The sequence below is a fragment of the Gigantopelta aegis genome, chromosome 5 (genome assembly GCF_016097555.1).
Source record: "Gigantopelta aegis isolate Gae_Host chromosome 5, Gae_host_genome, whole genome shotgun sequence".
Taxonomy (NCBI): Eukaryota; Metazoa; Mollusca; class Gastropoda; order Neomphalida; family Peltospiridae; genus Gigantopelta; species Gigantopelta aegis.
In genome coordinates this window covers 27,958,149-27,980,226 of record NC_054703.1, presented here as the reverse complement: position 1 = coordinate 27,980,226, position 22,078 = coordinate 27,958,149, and the positions used below count along the sequence as shown (strand labels likewise).

Genomic DNA, 22,078 nt, shown 5'->3' with positions numbered 1-22,078 from the left:
TCTTTTAGACAAATATTTGACAAAAAGGCAACCTTGGCTTGAATGGAGATCCTCTTAAAGGGACATTCCTGAGTTTGCTGCAAGTTTTAAGATGTTATCGACTAACAGATACTTTTTAACGATTGTAATTACATATCAAATATATTTATCTGCATAAAATATTAGTGGCTGTATATTAAATGTGTTTGTGGTTGTTCTAATATTTGTACTATGTTAAATTTAATTTTTCCAAAAACAAAAAATGTTTTGGTACCTTTGGGCTTCTTACAAATATTAAGATGACCAGAGACACATTGAAAATACACACTGATATTCTAAACAAGAAAATATATTTAATATGTAAGTTTAATCGTAGTCATATTTTATTTGTCGGAAACATCTTACAATGCTGCAAACTTAGGAATGTCCTTTAAGTCATCTGACCCAAATTTGTTAGTACCTATTTTAGTCTGTTTAAAATAGTAATATATTCTTAATTATTGTGTTCAGATATCCTTAAACAAATATTGTGCAAAGAGATCACATGTATTGCATTTTCCTAGATAGGTCTCAGCCCAGTTTAATGGTATTTCTTGAAGATGCATTATCAAAATTAGATGACTGGAAACCATTTAAATTGGAGGAAAAACATTTCAATGCAGCCTATTGATCAGTGTTGCCATACAGCAAACATTATTTAAACAAAGATAATCAAGTTGATAATCTAGTCATGAAGTCAGTTTGATGTTTATATCCATTAAAAGTTCAAGTACATCTATCTTGGGCTTATTCTCAGGGGATTATGAACGTCAACTCAGTACAAAGACAAGTTTTTCAAATCCATAGCTAGAATTTCCAAAGGACATTGGAAGGAAGGAAATGTTTTATTTAACAACACACACAACACAGTTTATTTACAATTATATGACATCGGACATATGGTTAAGGACCACACAGATACTGAGAGAGGAAACCCGCTGTTGCCACTTCATTGGCTATCTCTTTCCGATTAGCAGCAAGAGATCTTTTATATGCACCATCCTACAGACAGGGTAGTACATACCACAGCCTTTGTTACACCAGTTGTGGAACACTGGCTGGAATGAGAAATAGTCCAGTGGGCCCAGCAACTGGAATCGATCGGGCGAGCGCTCTACCACTGAGCTACGTTCCACGCTAAAGAACATTGTGTCTGTTTATTATTTTGAAAATTATATTCTTCAAAGAGCATATGCACCCAAACAAAAATGCATGCTTGCGGCAAGGTTGTCGCAAGGTAGTTACAACCTTGTTACAAGGTTGTACAAGCAATGCAAGCTATTTGCAAGCTAACATTTAGCTCGCGTAAGGTAGTCAGTAATTCTGCAAGCTTCCCGCAAGCATATTTTCATTTTGCAAGCTTAAATAATTGCTGCATGCATATCTTCAACTCGCTAGCTTCCCGCAAGCATATTTTCATTTTGCATGCTTGCTGCAAGGTAGTCACAAGCATGTGGCAAGCTTGCTACAACCTAGTTGCAAACATGTAAGAAAAGCTTGCAACAAGCTAGTCACATGGTTGTAAAAAGGTTCCAAATACTAGCTCGAAACTTGGTAGTTACGCGGTTATCGCAAGGTTGTTACCAGCTATTTAATAAGCTTGCAATTTTGTTTTTGTGTGGAGAGGGGCTATGGCGTGGCACAGAGCCCCCTTCTTGAAGACGAAAATGTACGATTTTTGTTTCCTACTCTTAATATAAAAACATACAAAAATCTGTCATGTGTCCCCTTGCTAGATTACTTGTCAGGGCTTGCTTTGCCACTTGCCAAAATCACCAATCATGAATTTTGAAAGCAGTTGGCAATTTTGTTTTTAATTTGGCGAAATAATTTCATGTAATAATTGACATTTTAAAGAAAATAACTGTTGATTTTTACAATTTGTTTAAGTTTAATAGACAATTTAGCAAAATATTTTGCTCACCCAGAGCTGGCCCTGCTTGTGTGTGTTCTACAACCCTTCCCAGCCACTTGAGATATCATTCCTATTGGCTTGAAGAAGAATACTTTGGCTTTTGGAGTTTTGCTTTAACAAACTTCTTTAAATCATATTTAAATTATAAGAATTGAGTGAAAGTTGAATACAAAAATATTTTGTCTCTCAAAAACTGCATTCATGGTTACTTTGGCAATAGATCAGAAAGTTTTGTCTTCAACTTCTTTAAAGGCATACTGTCACAGATTTAAGGACCTTATTTCTCTAGAAATGGATAATAAATAAAAATTACATTAGTTGTTGGAAACCAAATCTAGCTATTGCATCACCGTAACTGAACCATGATGGAGTGAAATCCATGTCAAAACTCTCGGCAATTTTAGTTTTTGAATTATGAACCAAATATCATTAATAAATGGAGTGTGGTGGTTATGAAGATGGTTGAATAAAGTACATTTAGGGACAGATCAAATTATTTTTGTTCAGGTAATACTTTGTTAGACCATTAAATAGGTCAGTGGTCTGTGACAATATGCCTTTAAATCATATTTAAATTATGAAAATTGGGTGAATGTTGAAAACAAAAATATTCTGTCTCTCGAACACTGCACTCTTGGTTACTTTGGCAGTGAGTCAGAATGTTTTGTCTTCAAACGTTTGATGAATCTGCTCAGTACAATCATTGTCAACCTGATCTCGGCCAGCTGTTGAACTGGGATGAACTTACTGATAAAATACTTTTAAAGGGACATTCCCGAGTTTGCTGCATTGTAAAGATGTTTCCGACTAATGAGATATTTCTACGATTAAACTTATATATTAAATATATTTTCTTGTTTTGAATATCAGTGTCTGTATATTCAATGTGTTTCTGGTCATCTTAATATTTGTAACAAGCCTAAACTGGAGTTTGTCTTCAAATAATTTTATACGTACGAAAAAATCTTTTTTAAGAAATAAAATGAAATTTAACCTAGTACAAATATTAGAACGATCAGAAATACGTTTAATATACAGCCACTAATATTTTATGCAGAAAAATATATGTGATATGTAATGATAGTCGTCAAAAAGTCTGTGTTAATCGATAACATCTTAAAAATTGCAGCAAACTCAGGAATGTCCCAGTATTATCAAAATAGCATTATACATATATGTATTTTACTTTTATCATTTATAAGCTTGATTTCTAAATACGTGTAAGGAATATATTTTCTGCTGTTATTTTGTTTAATTTTCCATGCATTTAACTATTATTATTTTTTATTATATTTTTTTTTTTTTTGTAAATTTGATTCCTAAATATGTACAAATGATTATTAAGGAATATATTTTCAACTGTTGTTTAATTTTCCATACATTTAACTATTAATTAATTGGGTGTTATTTTCTTCTTTTTCATATGTAAATTTGATTTCTTAAATATGTTATTGTAAGGAATATATTTTTAGTTGTGTAATATTTCATACATTTAATTGTTAATTAATTGGGTTTTGCTTTCAAAATCAGCTTAATTAGAAAATGTCAAACAATTTTCAATATATTTGTTGGTACAGAAAACAAATATGGTCATCACTTGTATGCAACCACCTATGTTAAGTGGTCACATTTCTGTTCCCGCTAAACCTTATTATTTTGCTTAGTCATCTTAATGAAATACACCATGCATTGACCTGTATTAAGCAGACACCCGTCTTAAGAGGACAGTTTTGAATCTCTAACAGATGACTGCCAAATACAGGTATGCCTGGGCACCTGATATCATCGCTGTTTTTGACAGTGATTCTTGAGTGCAATTCATCACAGCTGTACTTATTCCATTGAGCCCTGTCCTATGCTAGTCTGGGAGTGGCAGTCCTCTTTATGGCAGTGCAAGAAGGATGTCCAGTAAAGAATCTCAGGAGTGGCTGTCCTCCTATAGACAAGACACTAGATAGAGACTCATGGAATCATCCATTATTTTTCCAAACACCCATTTGACTCTGCATTGTGCATAGATACAATTTTGATCTTGGATAACAGTTTTGTCATTCAGATTTGAAATACCCTGAAACTTTTAAGTCTTATGTTAGGACATGTTCTACCCTTACACTGCATTAATACATTTTTTTTAAATGTGTACCTGTATTAGGATATTATATTAACCATATATTACACGAACAATTTGTGTTCTTTATTTTTAATCAAAGTGTCTGACTCTTTATTTTATATATATATTTAATGTACTCTGTTTTATATTTCATCCATAAACTTCATATACATTTTTATTTTCATTTGAATTTTAAAACCACTTTTGCTGTATAATATGTAGTTTATTTTAAGTTTTATTAATATTAAGATCATCTTATTATACTTTATGTCAGTGGTGGTATGAACATCCTTAGCAGAGATGCCAACCATTACGAATTTGGCACAATCATTACGAATTTAAAGCATAGATTACGCTATTATGATTGTCTTGTTCGAAATTCCGATTTTTTAAAAGAAAATCGTAATTTTCGCATATTTGGTGTCGGATCGTAGTTTGGAAGGCACAAATGTTGTTAACACCGGAGAAATGGAACCTTTTCCCCTCTTCACCGTCAACAATCATAGATTGGTTTCGGCCTTGTTCTTTAAATTTATGGATTCCGAATAGCTAGCATAGCAAGCGTGGCGATGTAGAATAAACCAGTCTAGCAATAGGTCTTCCGAACATCCCCTATGTTTGCCGATCGGGTACGGCCTTGAACTTTGAAAAACGCGCTTTTGAGCCATCACTGATAACATTCCTATTTTGGGGACTGGGATCCTATTTTGAAGGCCTGGATTCCTATGACACTAACTAGGGTTGGCATCTGGAAGGGAATGTTTTATTTAACTACGCACTCAACACATTTTATTTTACGGTTATATGGCGTCAGACATATGGTTAAGGATCACACAGAGATTGAGATAGGAAACCCACTGTCGCCACTTCATCAGTTCATGGGCTACTCTTTTCGGTTAGCAGCAAGGGATCTTTTATATGAACCATCCCACAAACAGGATAACACATACCACGGCCTTTGATATACCAGTCGTGATGCACTGGCTGGAACGAGAAATAGCCCAATGGACCCACTGGCGGGGATCGATCCCAAACCGACTGCGCATCAAGCAAGCGCTTTACCACTGGGCTATCACTGATAATATTACTATTTCGGAGGTGGGATTCCTATTTTCGAAGGCCTGGATTCCTATGACACTCTGACTAGTGTTGGCATCTCTGCCTTAATTAGATTCAATGCTCTTTCACTGGCACTCCTATCCTTGTGAAGAAAAAGGTATATATCATCAAGGATTTATCCAATATTTGTTGCCAGGGTCCCATTGTCTGATGTGATTGGGGAAATTAGTGCAATTTATTCATAATTTGGACATGAGCTGGGATGTATGATGATGTAGCCTAGTGATAAAGGTTACTCTTGATGCGTGGTCGGTCTAGGATCGATCCCTGTCGTTGGGCCCATTGGGGTTTTTCTCGTTCCAGCTAGTGCACCACGACTGGTATATCAAAGGTCATTGTATGTGCTATCCTGTCTGTGGGATGGTGGACTATAGACAAAAACGGCCATTACAATTATAAACTAAAAAGGAAGTCTTCTTGGTTTTTTGTTTTTCGGGGGGGGGGGGGGGGGTATTTTTCTGGGAAAGACCCATCTCCCTTGGTCCTCTCTTGTCACAGCCATTACCCCTCCCCTCCCCTCCCCCGTTCCTCCCACCACTGCTTTTAGTATGACTGTTCATGCTTACATTTTTGTTGATTGATGTTTTTGTTTTGTTGCATTTATTATAATTATTTCATGTGTGTGCATTTAATCTGCTGGTCGACTTTCTGTGTGTGTTAGCTGAAAGTTATAACTGTGATATTTTTGTAAAGCGTCTTTAATACACTATATTCGAGTCGTACCACGCTCATCTACAGACTCATTCGTCAATTTGTGACAATAAACCTGTCTGCAAAAAAAACCTACAGCTTTGTTTTATATTGTTTCTTATGCTAGGCACAGACTACTGTTACTGTATTTACGTGCCCAGTGTTTCTTCCAGAAAGAAATTTGGGTATAACGCTATGGAATTCCATACAACCACAGTCAGGGGGGTGGGGGCATCCCGCAGAATGAAAATGGGTTACGTTTAGGGTTAGAGTTAAGAAAATCATACAGTAATGATAAGAGTAATTAATTTGGTCAAAAAGTTAACTTAAAAACAAAACAAATTTGGGTATGGCCCCATACCCGTTTTACCCTCTGGCAGAATCTCTGGTGCCTATATCCAAAAGAGGTTCAGGCACGTCCATCCCACGTCCAGTCTCTGACAAGGCTAAGCATCAGACAAGCAGCTAGACTACCAACTGCCAGCAGAAAGTTGGTAAACTCGAAGGTTGCGTCGTAATTTCCCCAACTCCCAGTCTGCGCCGGGTGAGCTCAGATTAACAACTGTTATACGTCGAGAATCGAGTTGTAATTGCGCTCAGACTATAGCAGCTGGACAGTCATAGAAGTTGTGACAGCAGAAAGTTGGCCAACTTTGTGCTGGCAGTTGGTAGTCTGAACCTAGCATTAATATTGCAGACCCTATTTTCAAACCATGAGAAAAAAAAGGAATGTTTTATTAGAAGTGGATAATCTAAACAATGAAATGTAAGTAATAACAAAAACAGCTCTTAATAGCGGAAAATACCCAGATGGCCCATGGGTGGAAATTTGACGGCCTGAAGGGTCCAAGTGTTTTCGACTTTCTGGGCACAAACACGGGGACAAGTGAGGGGGGGTGGGGGCCTTTACCCTAGGCTCTCTCCGCCAGTTTGCAGCCCCTACACCTCAGATGAGCACTATATCGTCTAAGCTAGATCCCAACCCATAAATGTAGTGGAAAGCGCCGAGTGGAGATTGTTCTGACAGCGGGACAGTCCCTCTATCACCTAAATGACGCATGTTACAAGGGACCTGATTGGCCAAAAACATATCTAGCAAATATCCGTTTTAGGCCATATTGCAAATAAAGTGAATTGTTGCATTTGTTTAGGTGATTATGCATTTTGTTTATTTTTCACACTTTTGATTTAATTTTTTATTCCATGACTGTAACTGTTTATTAGCTAAGTATTTCAGGAATATTCAAACATCATATAAAATTTTGTCTACGGCCTAGTCATGGCCGTAGCTAGGATTTTTTGTTTGGGAGGGGGGGGGGGGGGGGGGGGGGGGGGGGGGGGGGGGGGGTGGGTGGGGGGGGGGGGGGGGGGGGGCGGTGGGGGGGGGGGGTGGGGGGGGGGGGTGGGGGGCAACTGAGTAGTTAATAGTCGAAAACTCCGTAAACAGTTAAGAAGAGAAGTTTTTCGGGGTGGGGGGCAATTGCCCCCCTTGAAATTCTGTTAACTGAACACTTGGAAATCATCCCTGTAATATTTATCTTTTTTATTGTTTTTCATTAAATTGTTCACTGGAATGAATGAATGAATGTTTAACGACACCCCAGCACGAAAAATACATCGGCTATTGGGTGTCAAACTATGGTAACGAAAACAAATAAAGTGATGATCAACATCAATATAAGAATTCAAGATTTAAATAAAAACAGTGTAAAGAACTCAACTGCAAAAATACAAATATCACAGATAGATACTGACTTTTACTCAAAATTTCAATTCTGTGCTATATTGGCCTTCTCTTTGCAAGAGAATGTTACACCCAAGCACGACGGTGAGGTTACAGCACGCGCAGGGGTGTTCATTGGAAGTAAAATTGCATTCTATTTTGATGTACCGCACAACTTGTCCGATATATCCAGTGGCGAATCTGGAAAATTCATTTAAGGGGGCCCCAATGACATGAGGCGGAATACTAATAGAACTTTGGGGGAGGTTTGGAGGGGATCGTAAAAAAAGAGAAGAAAATTAATATATAATAAAATTATAACTGCAAAATGTACGGGGGGCGGGGGGGGGGGGGGGGGGGGGGGGGGGGGGGGCTCTAGATCCGCCTCTGGTATCCCTACAAAATCAAACAATATCCTGATCAACATTAAAGACAGGAGTCGGCTGACAAAATGATGTGTATATGGCCTGTGCGTTAACCTTTACCAAAATAAAATTTTGAACTCCACGTATTCAACTGCCAAAGTTCTAGGATGGTTTCAATGAAAACTGTCCCAACCATACCCACTCTCCCCTGTTAAATGAGATTAAATTTAGATGTAATAGTTTTGGTTTATGTGTAGATACAGGTAGATTTAATAATATATTTTTTTTTTATCAGCTCCATTTATTATTTGTATGCAGAAAATATAGTTATTTGAGAAATATGTACATTTTACCCTTTGTGAAAGTAAATGCTGGTCTACCATTGTCACAAGTGATTAGATAACTAAAAGAAACAACACATAAAACCAATATAAGTTTGCTACATTTATTTACATCAGCAAATAATAATCATATACACTCACACATTTCAATCATTACTCAAACCATAGGCCTATTCATCATACATCAATGCACACTAACACAACTCCTCACACCCAAACCTTTCTCTCCATCACACATTTAACAAATTTCACCAATCACCATCTTAGTACAGATGATCACCACACTACTCAATATTAATTACACACAAATACTACTCAATGTATTAAGTATATATTACATCACACATATAGCACCACGTAATATTTAAAATATTACGTATTTAAAATAAGATATCAGTGTCCACTTATGACTTCATATATCTTCATTAAAACAGTTCTTTTATAACACCCAAAGTCACTTATTTATTTTAACTAATTAAGCAATATTTTACATACCACTTTCTTCCATTATCAACTATCACTGCTAATGTTTCAACACATACATGAGCACGTTGTTAACTAATACAATTATGAACTAATTGCACAACTCATCCTTCTCTTCACCTTCCGAATTCACCACACCTCCATTATTATACTTGCACAGTATAATAATAATATTACAAAACAACAATCTGTTGTTTTCTATATTACCCGAACATGGCTAATAAATAGCCCACACATGGAACTTTATTTCCACATTACCACCACACTGCACTCTCTCGTGTACCACTCCTCCACGAATCACCACACCTCCACAAGCTCAACTCTCAGCCACATCTTCATCCAGGCAAGCCATCTCTATAACTCTGGATACATCTCCACACAAGCAAGCCATCTCTACATCTCTCAGTAGACACTACTTCTGTAACATCTAGAACAGATACCTCTTACAGTGGGTTAAGCATTAACCCGAACTATAAACACCAAAGTCTTTCACAAACTTCTGTCCAACTTGCACAACTCTTGTTCACTATTCTCTCTCAAAAATAAATCACACTGCCCCAAACAATAACTAAGTCATCTCTTTTATTCACACAGTCAGCTTTTCGGTTACCATCCACTCACTCCTGCTACAAGCTATAACAATACAAATTCCTACCTTGCCTAATTAATCCCATACCAAGAAACCTTTAGTTTCACGATCCAAGCTATGACTAATCTATTCCATTTCTCTCAACTGTACAACCTGTATTACCGTATAATTGATAATAAGTATTATACTATAAACTTCATATGTACAACTAAAAATACCACATGTGTACTAATAAACATAGTATAGTAAATCTACAAATAATTACTTTCAAATCACATTCTGCTCTGATTACCCTTGACTTGTGACATATCCCCCCACTTAAAATTTTAATTTTCCAAAACAAATTAAAATCACAAGAATAATAATCACAAGTCACAGTACGTCAAAGTTAATCTGTAACATCCTAACAACTATACTGCAATGAGTCTACTACTCATCTGTACTGTCTCCACATCTGCTTAAAAGATCTGCACACCAGTTATCCGTACCATGGATACTCTTACATACAAACCTGTATGGTTGTAATGCCAGTGCCCATCTCATCACTCTAGCATTGTCAAATCTCGTCTGGTGTAACCATACCAACGACTGGTGGTCAGTTTCTAATATAAAGTCTGTCCCGTACACATACTGTGTAAACTTACCTATGGCCCACACAATAGCCAAACATTCTTTCTCTATTGTTGCATATCTGGTCTCTCTCTCCTTTAACTTCCGACTAACATATAACACAGGAAATAACTCACCTTCGCTCTCTTGCATTAATACTGCACCTAATCCGTTACCTGATGCATCTGTTCTAATAGTGAATCGTTCTCCTAGTTTAGGCAGTTTTAAAACTGGTGCACTAGACATCTTTTCTTTTAACTTCTCAAACGCTGCTGTCGTAGTCTCTGTCCATTGCAACACTTTGCTCTGACTGTTCTTGGTCATATCTGTTAGTGGAGCAGCAATTTCTGAAAAAGTGTCAATAAACTTTCTATAGTAACCTATAAGTCCCAGAAATGATCTCAACTCTTTTTTGTTCTGTGGTTTCGATACTGCCATGATTTTCTTCAACTTTTTGTCTTCTGGTCCAATCTCACCATTTCCCACCATATGGCCTAAAAACTTTAAAGTCTTGAATCCTATATAACATTTACTTGGTTTTGCAGTTAACTTTCCATTTCTCAATCTGTCCAACACTGTCTCAACCAGCTTTAGATGTTCTTCCCATGTTTCAGTATAAATTAAAATGTCATCAATGTAATTTCTTACATTACCCAAATCTTTCAGTAATGTCCTCATCATCCTTGAGAATACCGCTGGAGCACTAACAATCCCGAATGGCATCACCTTCCATCTGTACAGACCATTTGGAGTAATAAATGCTGTTGCATCTCTTGAACTTTCATCAACTGGAATCTGCCAGTACTCCTTACAAAGATCAATTTTCGTGAAGAATTTCGCTCCTGACATTTTACTAAGTAATTCATCAATATTTGGAATTGGCTCTGCATCATATACAACAATTTGATTCAATCTCCTATAATCAGTACAAAACCTGTATGTCCCTTCTTTCTTTCTAACCAGCACTATAGGACTAGCATATGCCGAATTTGTTTTCTCAATCACATCCATTTCTAACATTTGATCAACTTCTTCTTTCACTACATTTGTCAAGCTAAACGGTATTGGATATGGTTTTAGTCTTACAGGTTCTTCAGACGTTAACTCAAGTTTGAATGTTTCCAAATCTGTTCGTCCTGGTTTATCTGATAACACATCATCATATTTTCGTAACACACTTTTCATATCCTGGGTTTGTTTTACATCTAAATCTCTTGAAAGGTCACATCTTTCCCATGTCTCTGTCTTAACTAGCGATGGTAACACAATATTCACCTTTTCTTCCAGCTTTTCTACACATTTCTCTTCAATCAGTTCTTCCTCTACTACTGCTACACAAACTGTTTCTACCTTTTCTCTTTCGTCTTCTTTCTCTCTATCCACATATTTCTTTAGCATGTTTACATGAAAGGTTTTCACTCTCCCATTATCCATCTTAATTCTGTAATCTAAACTACCCAGTTTCTCTACTATCCGATTTGGTCCCTGGCACATCATTTCTAACTTGTTCTTGTATTTGGGTAAAAGCAACAATACCTGATCACCTACTTTCAACTGTCGGTCCTTTGCCCTGGCGATGAAGTAGCCTCTGTATCTAGTTGATGATTTCTCCAACTCATTGTGTGCCAGCATACAAGTTTCTTCTAATCTCTCTTTAAGATCAATAACATATTGATATGTCGTTTTCACTTCTGAATCTATAGTCTCATCTGTCCACAATTCCTTCAGAATCTGCATAGGTCCTCGAACTGTTCTACCATATAACAATTCAAAGGGAGAAAACCCTAAACTATCTTGTGGTACTTCCCTATAAGCAAATAATAATGGTGCTATATAGCGGTCCCAATCCTTTGGTCTTTCAATACACATCTTTTTGAGCATAGATTTTAATGTCCCATTGAATCTCTCAACAAGGCCGTTACACGTGGGATGGTAAGGTGTAGTGGTTAACTGCTTCAACGACAACAATCTACATACCTCCTTCATCATTTCTGAAGTAAACTGAGTTCCTCGGTCTGTGAGAATCTGTTTCGGTATTCCAACTCTTCCAAATACTCCCAGTAATGCTTCTGCTACAGTCCTAGTGTTAATATTCTTCAAAGCCACTGCCTCTGGGTACCTAGTTGCAAAATCCACAATAACCAAAATATATCTATTCTTTTTATCAGTCATTGGATCCATGGGTCCAACTAAATCAACTGCTATCCGTTCAAATGGCACATCAATTACTGGCATCTTTCCTAACAAAGCTTTCCCTACTCTACCTTTCGGAATTGTTCTCTGGCATACATCACATGATTGACAAAATCTGCGAATATCCCCTTGTAAACCAGGCCAATAAAAATGACGTTGTACTCTGTTTATCGTTTTCTGTGTTGCCATGTGTCCTGCCAAAACTGTTTCATGTGCAACTCTCATTACTTTAACTCTGAACTTTGTTGGTACTACTAGCTGATCAAATAACTTTCCATGTTCAACATTAGGTGATTGTGACTTTCTTTTAAGCAACTCATTCTCAATAACAAATTTTGAAAAATTGTTTCCTTTTAAAGTTTCTTCTCCTGCTTCTGCTAATTTAAATAACTTTTCTAAACCTTCATCTTTCTGCTGTTCAATTCGGATTCGTTCTGAGTCCACACCATCAATATGTATGGTTGGTGTAATCAATGGCTGCATCTTCAGATCCCTCTTCTTCACTTGGGCTCGTGTCTCCATAATTCCTATCGTCTGTGCTACATCTTTCGTCGTGGCATCTTTGGCTCCTATCACATTTCCAATCACAATATCATAAATAGGATTCTCTAACATCATAGCTTTGACTTTCCCTACAAAATATGGTGTTTTAATATATGTCTCACACCATGGTGCCTCTTTCACTTCGCCATCTAACGTCACATAACTTCCTACCTCTCCTGTCATGTCACATTCAGGCACTAAAGACTTCCTGATCACTACAGTAGAACATCCTGTGTCTCTAATTATGGTTGTATCCCTTCCTAAACTCGTTCCTACAAACACATTCATATTGCTATCATCTCTGTTCTCTAGTCTATCTTTTTTCATAGGAACCATGCATGCAATAATTTCTTTTTCGTGCATCTTTCCTTTCGAATTTCTCCTGTTTGGACATTCTCTAGCCAGATGACCCTTTCTAACGCAAACAAAACATTTGGGTGCCCATGATCGATGGAATTCATTACTTCTTTGTGAATGATCACTCTTACCCACTCCTCTTCCAAATCCTGGGTATCCTCCTTCCCCGTTGTGTAATCCTCCTGAATTCTCTTTTTCTTCTTGCTTCCGGCTGTGAAATGCTCCTCTTCTGGCCTCTACAAATGTCTCTGCTAATTTCGCCATCTTATCTGCACTTTCCGGTGTTCTCTCTTTTAAATATAATGTTAATTCATTACTTGCAACATTTAAGAGCTGTTCTCGCAATAACAAATCTAACAGTCCATTGTAATCCTGATTAATCCCACTCAAGTCAATCCATCTATCAACATATCCTGTTATTCTACTCAAAAATTGTGTGTATGTTTCTCCTACTTCTATTTTCGCTGACCTAAACTTTTGCCTAAATCCCTCTTGAGTCAAGTCATACCTGTGCAACAAAGCATTCTTTAATTTACAATAATCCATTGCATCCTCACTACTTAGCCTTACATAGACATTCCTAGCTTTGCCCGTCAATAAAGTTCCTAAATGAATTGCCCAGTCCTTCTTAGGCGACTTCTGTGCTACAGACATCCTCTCAAAGCTTGTCAAGTATGCATCCATGTCGTCTTTCCCATCCTGAAATACATGCATTCTAATTTTGACTCCATGAATACCTGAATCATCATTTGACGTAAGATTACCACTACCTCTCTTACTTTTCTCATGCTCCATCTCCAGTTGAAATGCTCTTTCACGTTCCTTATCCAGTCTCTCAAGTTCCTTTTCCCTAGCATTTGCCTCAGCCAACTCCTTAGCAGCGTCTCTTTCTCTAGCTCGCTCTTCTCTATCAAGTTTCACCTGTTCTCTCCATTCATCCATCTGCTCCTTAACAAATTTCTGCAGATCTGCTTTCTCCAGTCCTAAAGTCTTTCCTATCTCTATAAATTTCTCAAACTCCATACTGAATACAAGAATAAGAAACCACAATAGAAATATAACAATACTTACCTTCATTACCTATACTAACATGCAAAGAACAAATTATTAAAACACTTATATACGTACCTATTCTCACATAACACTATGTCATCACTGTTCACAATTATTAATTTATACTTACCATATACTTACCTTAGTTTTCTTAACATCCCTTACACCAAAACACCCATGGTGTAGATAACAGTGTACTAATCTTTCAAGTTGCATTATCCAACCCTTATACCTGTAATAACTACTTTAAACTAAATGCATGTACATACACAAAATTTTAACACATAATTTTGCTTCCTTTAGCACTAATCATGTGACGTAAAAATGACAACAAACTTGTCGAACTTTCATTTGCCCTGCATCTCCACCAAATTTGTCACAAGTGATTAGATAACTAAAAGAAACAACACATAAAACCAATATAAGTTTGCTACATTTATTTACATCAACAAATAATAATCATATACACTCACACATTTCAATCATTACTCAAACCATAGGCCTATTCATCATACATCAATGCACACTAACACAACTCCTCACACCCAAACCTTTCTCTCCATCACACATTTAACAAATTTCACCAGTCACCATCTTAATACAGATGATCACCACACTACTCAATATTAATTACACACAAATACTACTCAATGTATTAAGTATATATTACATCACACATATAGCACCACGTAATATTTAAAATATTACGTATTTAAAATAAGATATCAGTGTCCACTTATGACTTCATATATCTTCATTAAACAGTTCTTTTATAACACCCAAAGTCACTTATTTATTTTAACTAATTAAGCAGTATTTTACATACCACTTTCTTCCATTATCAACTATCACTGCTAATGTTTCAACACATACATGAGCACGTTGTTAACTAATACAATTATGAACTAATTGCACAACTCATCCTTCTCTTCACCTTCCGAATTCACCACACCTCCATTATTATACTTGCACAGTATAATAATAATATTACAAAACAACAATCTGTTGTTTTCTATGTTACCCGAACATGGCTAATAAATAGCCCACACATGGAACTTTATTTCCACATTACCACCACACTGCACTCTCTCGTGTACCACTCCTCCACGAATCACCACACCTCCACAAGCTCAACTCTCAGCCACATCTTCATCCAGGCAAGCCATCTCTATAACTCTGGATACATCTCCACACAAGCAAGCCATCTCTACATCTCTCAGTAGACACTACTTCTGCAACATCTAGAACAGATACCTCTTACAGTGGGTTAAGCATTAACCCGAACTATAAACACCAAAGTCTTTCACAAACTTCTGTCCAACTTGCACAACTCTTGTTCACTATTCTCTCTCAAAAATAAATCACACTGCCCCAAACAATAACTAAGTCATCTCTTTTATTCACACAGTCAGCTTTTCGGTTACCATCCACTCACTCCTGCTACAAGCTATAACAATACAAATTCCTACCTTGCCTAATTAATCCCATACCAAGAAACCTTTAGTTTCACGATCCAAGCTATGACTAATCTATTCCATTTCTCTCAACTGTACAACCTGTATTACCGTATAATTGATAATAAGTATTATACTATAAACTTCATATGTACAACTAAAAATACCACATGTGTACTAATAAACATAGTATAGTAAATCTACAAATAATTACTTTCAAATCACATTCTGCTCTGATTACCCTTGACTTGTGACAACCATTAACAATTAACTTCATTAATCTGATGTTATCTCAAAACTATTTTTGTTTACTAAATTTATCAAAATTCTTATACTATGTATTTAGATTGAGAATGAATGGTGAACTTTTTTTACACTGAATATTTATAAATGCACTGCCTTACTATTACTATAATATAAAACTAAATGGCAAACCGTTATGTGACTAAATGATGTAACGCATGCTCTTAAATTGTGTAAAGTGATTGTATTTTGGGCTAGAGGCCTTTACTGAATAAACTGTTTATCTGTAGAGCTAGCCCGAGTACTCTGCCGTTCGAGAGCTAGACGGACATTTGGACGGTTATGACGGCTCTCTGCCTTCAGAGATAACTGTATAGCTAGCCTGAATACTCTGCCGTTCGAGAGCTAGACGGACATTTGGACGGTTATGACGGCTCTCTGCCTTCAGAGATAACTGTATAGCTAGCCTGAATACTCTGCCGTTCGAGAGCTAGACGGACATTTGGACGGTTATGACGGCTCTCTGCCTTCAGAGATAACTGTATAGCTAGCCCGAGTACTCTGCCGTTCGAGAGCTAGACGGACATTTGGACGGTTATGACGGCTCTCTGCCTTCAGAGATAACTGTATAGCTAGCCCGAATACTCTGCCGTTCGAGAGCTAGACGGACATTTGGACGGTTATGACGGCTCTCTGCCTTCAGAGATAACTGTATAGCTAGCCCGAGTACTCTGCCATTCGAGAGCTAGACGGACATTTGGACGGTTATGACGGCTCTCTGCCTTCAGAGATAACTGTATAGCTAGCCCGAGTACTCTGCCATTCGAGAGCTAGACGGACATTTGGACGGTTATGATGGCTCTCTGCCTTCAGCGATAACTGTATAGCTAGCCTGAATACTCTGCCGTTCGAGAGCTAGACGGACATTTGGACGGTTATGACGGCTCTCTGCCTTCAGAGATAACTGTATAGCTAGCCTGAATACTCTGCCGTTCGAGAGCTAGACGGACATTTGGACGGTTATGACGGCTCTCTGCCTTCAGAGATAACTGTATAGCTAGCCTGAATACTCTGCCGTTCGAGAGCTAGACGGACATGTGGACAGTTATGATGGCTCTCTGCCTTCAGAGATAACTGTATAGCTAGCCCGAGTACTCTGCCGTTCGAGAGCTAGACGGACATTTGGACGGTTATGATGGCTCTCTGCCTTCAGAGATAACTGTATAGCTAGCCCGAGTACTCTGCCGTTCGAGAACTAGACGGACATGTGGACGGTTATGATGGCTCTCTGCCTTCAGCGATAACTGTATAGCTAGCCCGAGTACTCTGCCGTTCGAGAGCTAGACGGACATGTGGACGGTTATGATGGCTCTCTGCCTTCAGAGATAACTGTATAGCTAGCCCGAGTACTCTGCCGTTCGAGAGCTAGACGGACATTTGGACGGTTATGATGGCTCTCTGCCTTCAGAGATAACTGTATAGCTAGCCCGAGTACTCTGCCGTTCGAGAACTAGACGGACATGTGGACGGTTATGATGGCTCTCTGCCTTCAGCGATAACTGTATAGCTAGCCCGAGTACTCTGCCGTTCGAGAGCTAGACGGACATTTGGACGGTTATGATGGCTCTCTGCCTTCAGAGATAACTGTATAGCTAGCCCGAGTACTCTGCCGTTCGAGAACTAGACGGACATGTGGACGGTTATGATGGCTCTCTGCCTTCAGCGATAACTGTATAGCTAGCCCGAGTACTCTGCCGTTCGAGAGCTAGACGGACATTTGGACGGTTATGATGGCTCTCTGCCTTCAGAGATAACTGTATAGCTAGCCCGAGTACCCTGCCGTTCGAGAGCTAGACGGACATTTGGACGGTTATGATGGCTCTCTGCCTTCAGAGATAACTGTATAGCTAGCCCGAGTACCCTGCCGTTCGAGAGCTAGACGGACATTTGGACTGTTATGATGGCTCTCTGCCTTCAGCGATAACTGTATAGCTAGCCCGAGTACTCTGCCGTTCGAGAGCTAGACGGACATTTGGACGGTTATGATCGCTCTCTGCCTTCAGCGATAACTGTATAGCTAGCCTGAGTACTCTGCCATTCGAGAGCTAGTCGGGGGAAAGAGGAATATTTGCCAATGGCACTTCGGCGGATTTTAAACTACAAAAAGGGAGTTGGGGCCATACACAAACTACGTGTGCGGAACACTGTGACCTTCTGGACCGGGTTTCTTCTTGAAGGAAGGAAGGAAGTGTTTTATTTAACGACGTACTCAATACATTTTATTTACGGTTATATGACGTCAGACATATAGTTACGGACCACACAGATTTTGAGAGGAAACCCGCTGTCGCCACTTCATGGGCTACTCTTTCCGATTAGCAGCAAGGGATCTTTTATTTGCGCTTCCCACAGGCAGGATAGCACAAACCATGGCCTTTGTTGAACCAGTTATGGATCACTGGTTGGTGCAAGTGGTTTACATCTACCCATTGAGCCTTGCGGAGCACTCACTCAGGGTTTGGAGTCGGTATCTGGATTAAAAACCCCATGCCTCAACTGGGATACGAACCCAGCACCTACCAGCCTGTTGACCGATGGCCTAACCACGACGCCACCGAGGCCGGTCTCTTCTTGAAGGAAGGAAATGTTTTATTTAACGACGCACTCAACACATTTTATTTACGGTTATATGGCGTCAGACATATGGTTATGGACCACACAGATATTCAAGGAGGAAACCCGCTGTCGCCACTTTATGAGCGACTCTTTCCGATTAGCAGCAAGAGATCTTTTATATGCACCATCCCACAGACAGGGTATTCTTGCCCACTGGACAGGGTTATCCAGCTTTTGCACGGTGCTAGAAAAATCTGTCTGACCCTACGGCTAGATAATTCTGTCTGACCCTAGGGCTAGATAAATATGTCCGACCCGAGGGCTAGACGATTTCTACATACGCGTGACGTCATAACTCATGTTTAACGACGATTCTGTTTGCCATTTCACGTTGGGTCATTGTTTTAAAAATATTTAAACAAATTAATATTTTCAACTTTATATTTATTGGTAAGTTGAACATTACATATTTATGTCGTTGCATAAGGTGGACTATATTTTTCCGCGTATGATTAAATGAACTGGCAGGTGAAATGTATACGAATGGTTCTACAATAAACGGACCGTAGCTTACAAAATTAATGTTTTGTTACTGTAATTAAATGGGCAAGAAAAAGAATCAATCACCGTTGTGAGGTACAGATAAGGCTATTCCAATCCTCGGGACAAAATGTTTTTGTCCCTCGGTGTCACGGGGATCCTACAATACCCGTAACTGAATGAAACACGATTATCCAAATATTTCTCTTAACTGTATATATCTATTAGATCTCTCTGTAACGGGCGGTTCAAAAACCCGCTGGTTCGTCTAGGTATGATCAGAGATAAGATCTTATATAAAGTATATGTAATATAGCACGTTTAGTTCACTAGAAAACACAACAAAAACACAATACACTTTGGAATCTGTATTAACCTACGCTGACAAATGTACTGCCGCAGTAGTTAATTAACAACAACAAATAATAACAACCCAGAACTGATCACTTAATTAGTTAATCTCTAGGTGTCTAGTTTACACAATATGCTAAACACGTCACTGTGACACAACACCCACACGTGTGATAATTGAGAAACGCTTCCAGGGGAACTTAATTAATAAAGGAATTACAACTCTATTCCTTACTGGTTAATTTTTAATTAACTCTTAACTACTCATTCAGTAACCTTGTAATACCGACTTAATACTGGTACCTATCACAATAAAGACAATAACTTACAGTTTACCTAGGTCCTCTAGGATGACTGGTTAAACTTTATATATATTAGACAGTGAGCCTACAGTTTACTGCGTCAGATTACCGGCAGCACCGTCTAAATAATATTGGTATAATACAGTATTAAAATATTTAAAGTCACATCAATCACATCAAGGTTATACAACAGAGCAGAAATAATATTTACCAAGTCCAAACGGACGCGTTCCCTGGAAGCCTTCCTATATGTTTCTCCCTGATATCTCTTAAACCCTAGCTATTTATCATAAAACCCAAATATCGCCTGGGGGTACAACGCGGTCCTCCCCCTATCAAGTGATATTTCCACAGCGACCAAGCCGGCATATTTTTGTTAGAAGTCTAGACTTGCTGACGCCTAGTCCGCCAGCAATACCCCGATCGTACCGATCTAGCGGAGGTATTATGTAACAAAGTGCCCACCTGGGCTTAAGTGCATATTGGAACTGCACACGGCCCTCTAAAACAATTAATATCGCCACAGGCAAAAACAAAATTAAGAGCCTGTGCCGTCACACACCCCCACCTCAAAAGGGATATTTCCTCTACTCTAGGAATAGGGAAATATACTACATTTAAACAAAAGGTGCGTTAACCGACGCATCCGGGCATTTATAACACATGTAATAATAAGGTGACTGCCAGTAATCACACTGAGTCTCTGAGTCCCTGGTATACAAATAAAATATATAAAAACAAAACAGAAATCAAGAATGTCCACACATTATCATAACGTTCAACTTCGGGACAGGGCATCAGCGATTACATTGGATGTGCCCTTGATATGTTCAATGGTAATTGGGAATTCTTGCAGAAGAAGACTCCATTTCAAAACTCTCTGGTTGGTGGCTTTCATTCTGTGAATGAAGGTGAGCGGATTATGATCAGTAAAGACCACCACTTGATGCACTGCCAATTTCACGTAGATCTGAAAATGCTTCAGAGCTTGTACCATGGCCAAAGCTTCCTTCTCTATAGTGGAATAGTTCGCCTGGTGTTTGTCAAACTTTTTGGAGAAGAAACTTACAGGATGGTCCAGTCCATTTTCTTCTTCCTGGAACAGCACAGCTCCAGCTCCCACGTCACTGGCATCTACAGCTAGCTTGAAATACATTCGGTAGTCTGGTGCTGCCATCACGGGAGACGAGGAGCGCATCTGCTTGAGACGGTTGAATGACTTCTCGCATTCATCTGACCACTGGAACTTCTTTTCCTTCTTTTTCCGTGTTGCACGTTTTCCAGGTTTTCTCCGATAGGCATGCTGTCGAATCGGTGTAGCGTTGGGTTCCAAGCGCACATCCTGGCTTAAGGTATTGGTAACCGTTGGAAGGTCCTGACAAATGGAAACATTGTCTTGTTTCAACGTAGTCAACTTTGCTCGCTGGGGACTCAAGTCTGCTATAATCTGGCTGTTGGTTGATTTGTTCTCTGCAGTCTTGACGTCATGACAGGAAATTGAGTGACTCTCAATTTGGACCGGTAACTCTAGAACTATCGGCAGTCTGTCAAAATAACCTTTTAGCAAATTGATGTGACAATACCTACTTTTCCTAACCCTATGAGGAGTGTTTATCACATACCCGTCTCATTAACCCGTTTGTGCACAACATAGGGCCTGAAATACCTGTTCTGTAATGAATCCCGTTTAATGGGAAGGTACAGCAGCACCTTATCCCCTGGTTTAAATTCCCGACTCATAGCCTTCCTATCAAACACTGATTTTATTTTGTTCTGAGCAGGGCTCAGTTGCTTCCTTGCCTTCCTATCTCTAACTCTCTTATTCATTAATACTTCCTTGTCCATATCATAACCTGACATCTGATTCTCCATCTTACCCTCAGTTAACAATGTAGTGCGAGCTGCCAACAATTTTGGATCAGCCCCCTGCTGTAGAATTAACTCTTGTCTATTACAAGGTAAGGCCCCTCCATAAAACACAACTGGTTCATTTCCCCTCTGCGGGAGATCAACAGGTTCCACCACCTTTATTTCCTTGGTAGACTTATCTACCATTTTACTGATAACCTCATCCACTCCAATTTCATGGCTCACACACGTATCAGACAAATCACAAATATCCTCTGGGTCTCGTGTTACCCTTCTGGCCATAGCCCTAGTCATTACACACGCAGGATAACTAATCTCATCAACCTCACTCTCTTCTATTGGTAAAGTGCTGTCTTTAATTAACAATTGGTCACATTTCGGCTGACAACACTGACTAGTCAAATCATTACCCAACAAAACTCCTTTGTTTTCAACAGGCAAGTCCTTTACAACACCCATAAATGACTGGTCCCGTCACAAACTTCGAACACAAGAAAACGTTATGTAACCGGACAACCATTTTTTCTCCAGTAACCGAGGTTAAGGCCAAACTACGTCCTGTATCTGAATTCTTAATACCAGCTAAACACTCCGA

At 38.7% G+C, this 22,078-nt stretch overlaps 1 protein-coding gene across 1 annotated transcript; it reads right to left on the bottom strand.

Annotated features, from left to right (window-relative positions):
• Positions 1-8,335: 8,335 nt before the first annotated feature.
• LOC121373051 lies at positions 8,336-15,255 on the bottom strand. Its single transcript, XM_041499493.1, has 3 exons — positions 15,224-15,255; positions 10,100-14,079; positions 8,336-8,343 (listed from the first exon to the last, which is right to left on the bottom strand). The coding sequence occupies exons 1-3, from the start codon at positions 15,253-15,255 to the stop codon at positions 8,336-8,338; spliced, it is 4,020 nt and encodes a 1,339-aa protein (XP_041355427.1).
• Between the last annotated feature and the right edge of the window lie 6,823 nt (positions 15,256-22,078).

Excerpts from the sequence above, each read along its gene's own strand:
- LOC121373051 (XM_041499493.1), bottom strand. The coding sequence starts at position 15,255 with ATGTGGCTGAGAGTTGAGCTTGTGGAGGTGTG. Across the intron at positions 14,080-15,223 it reads GTTGAGCTTGTGGAGGTGTG|TATGGAGTTTGAGAAATTTA; the intron begins GTGATTCGTGGA and ends TCTTGTATTCAG.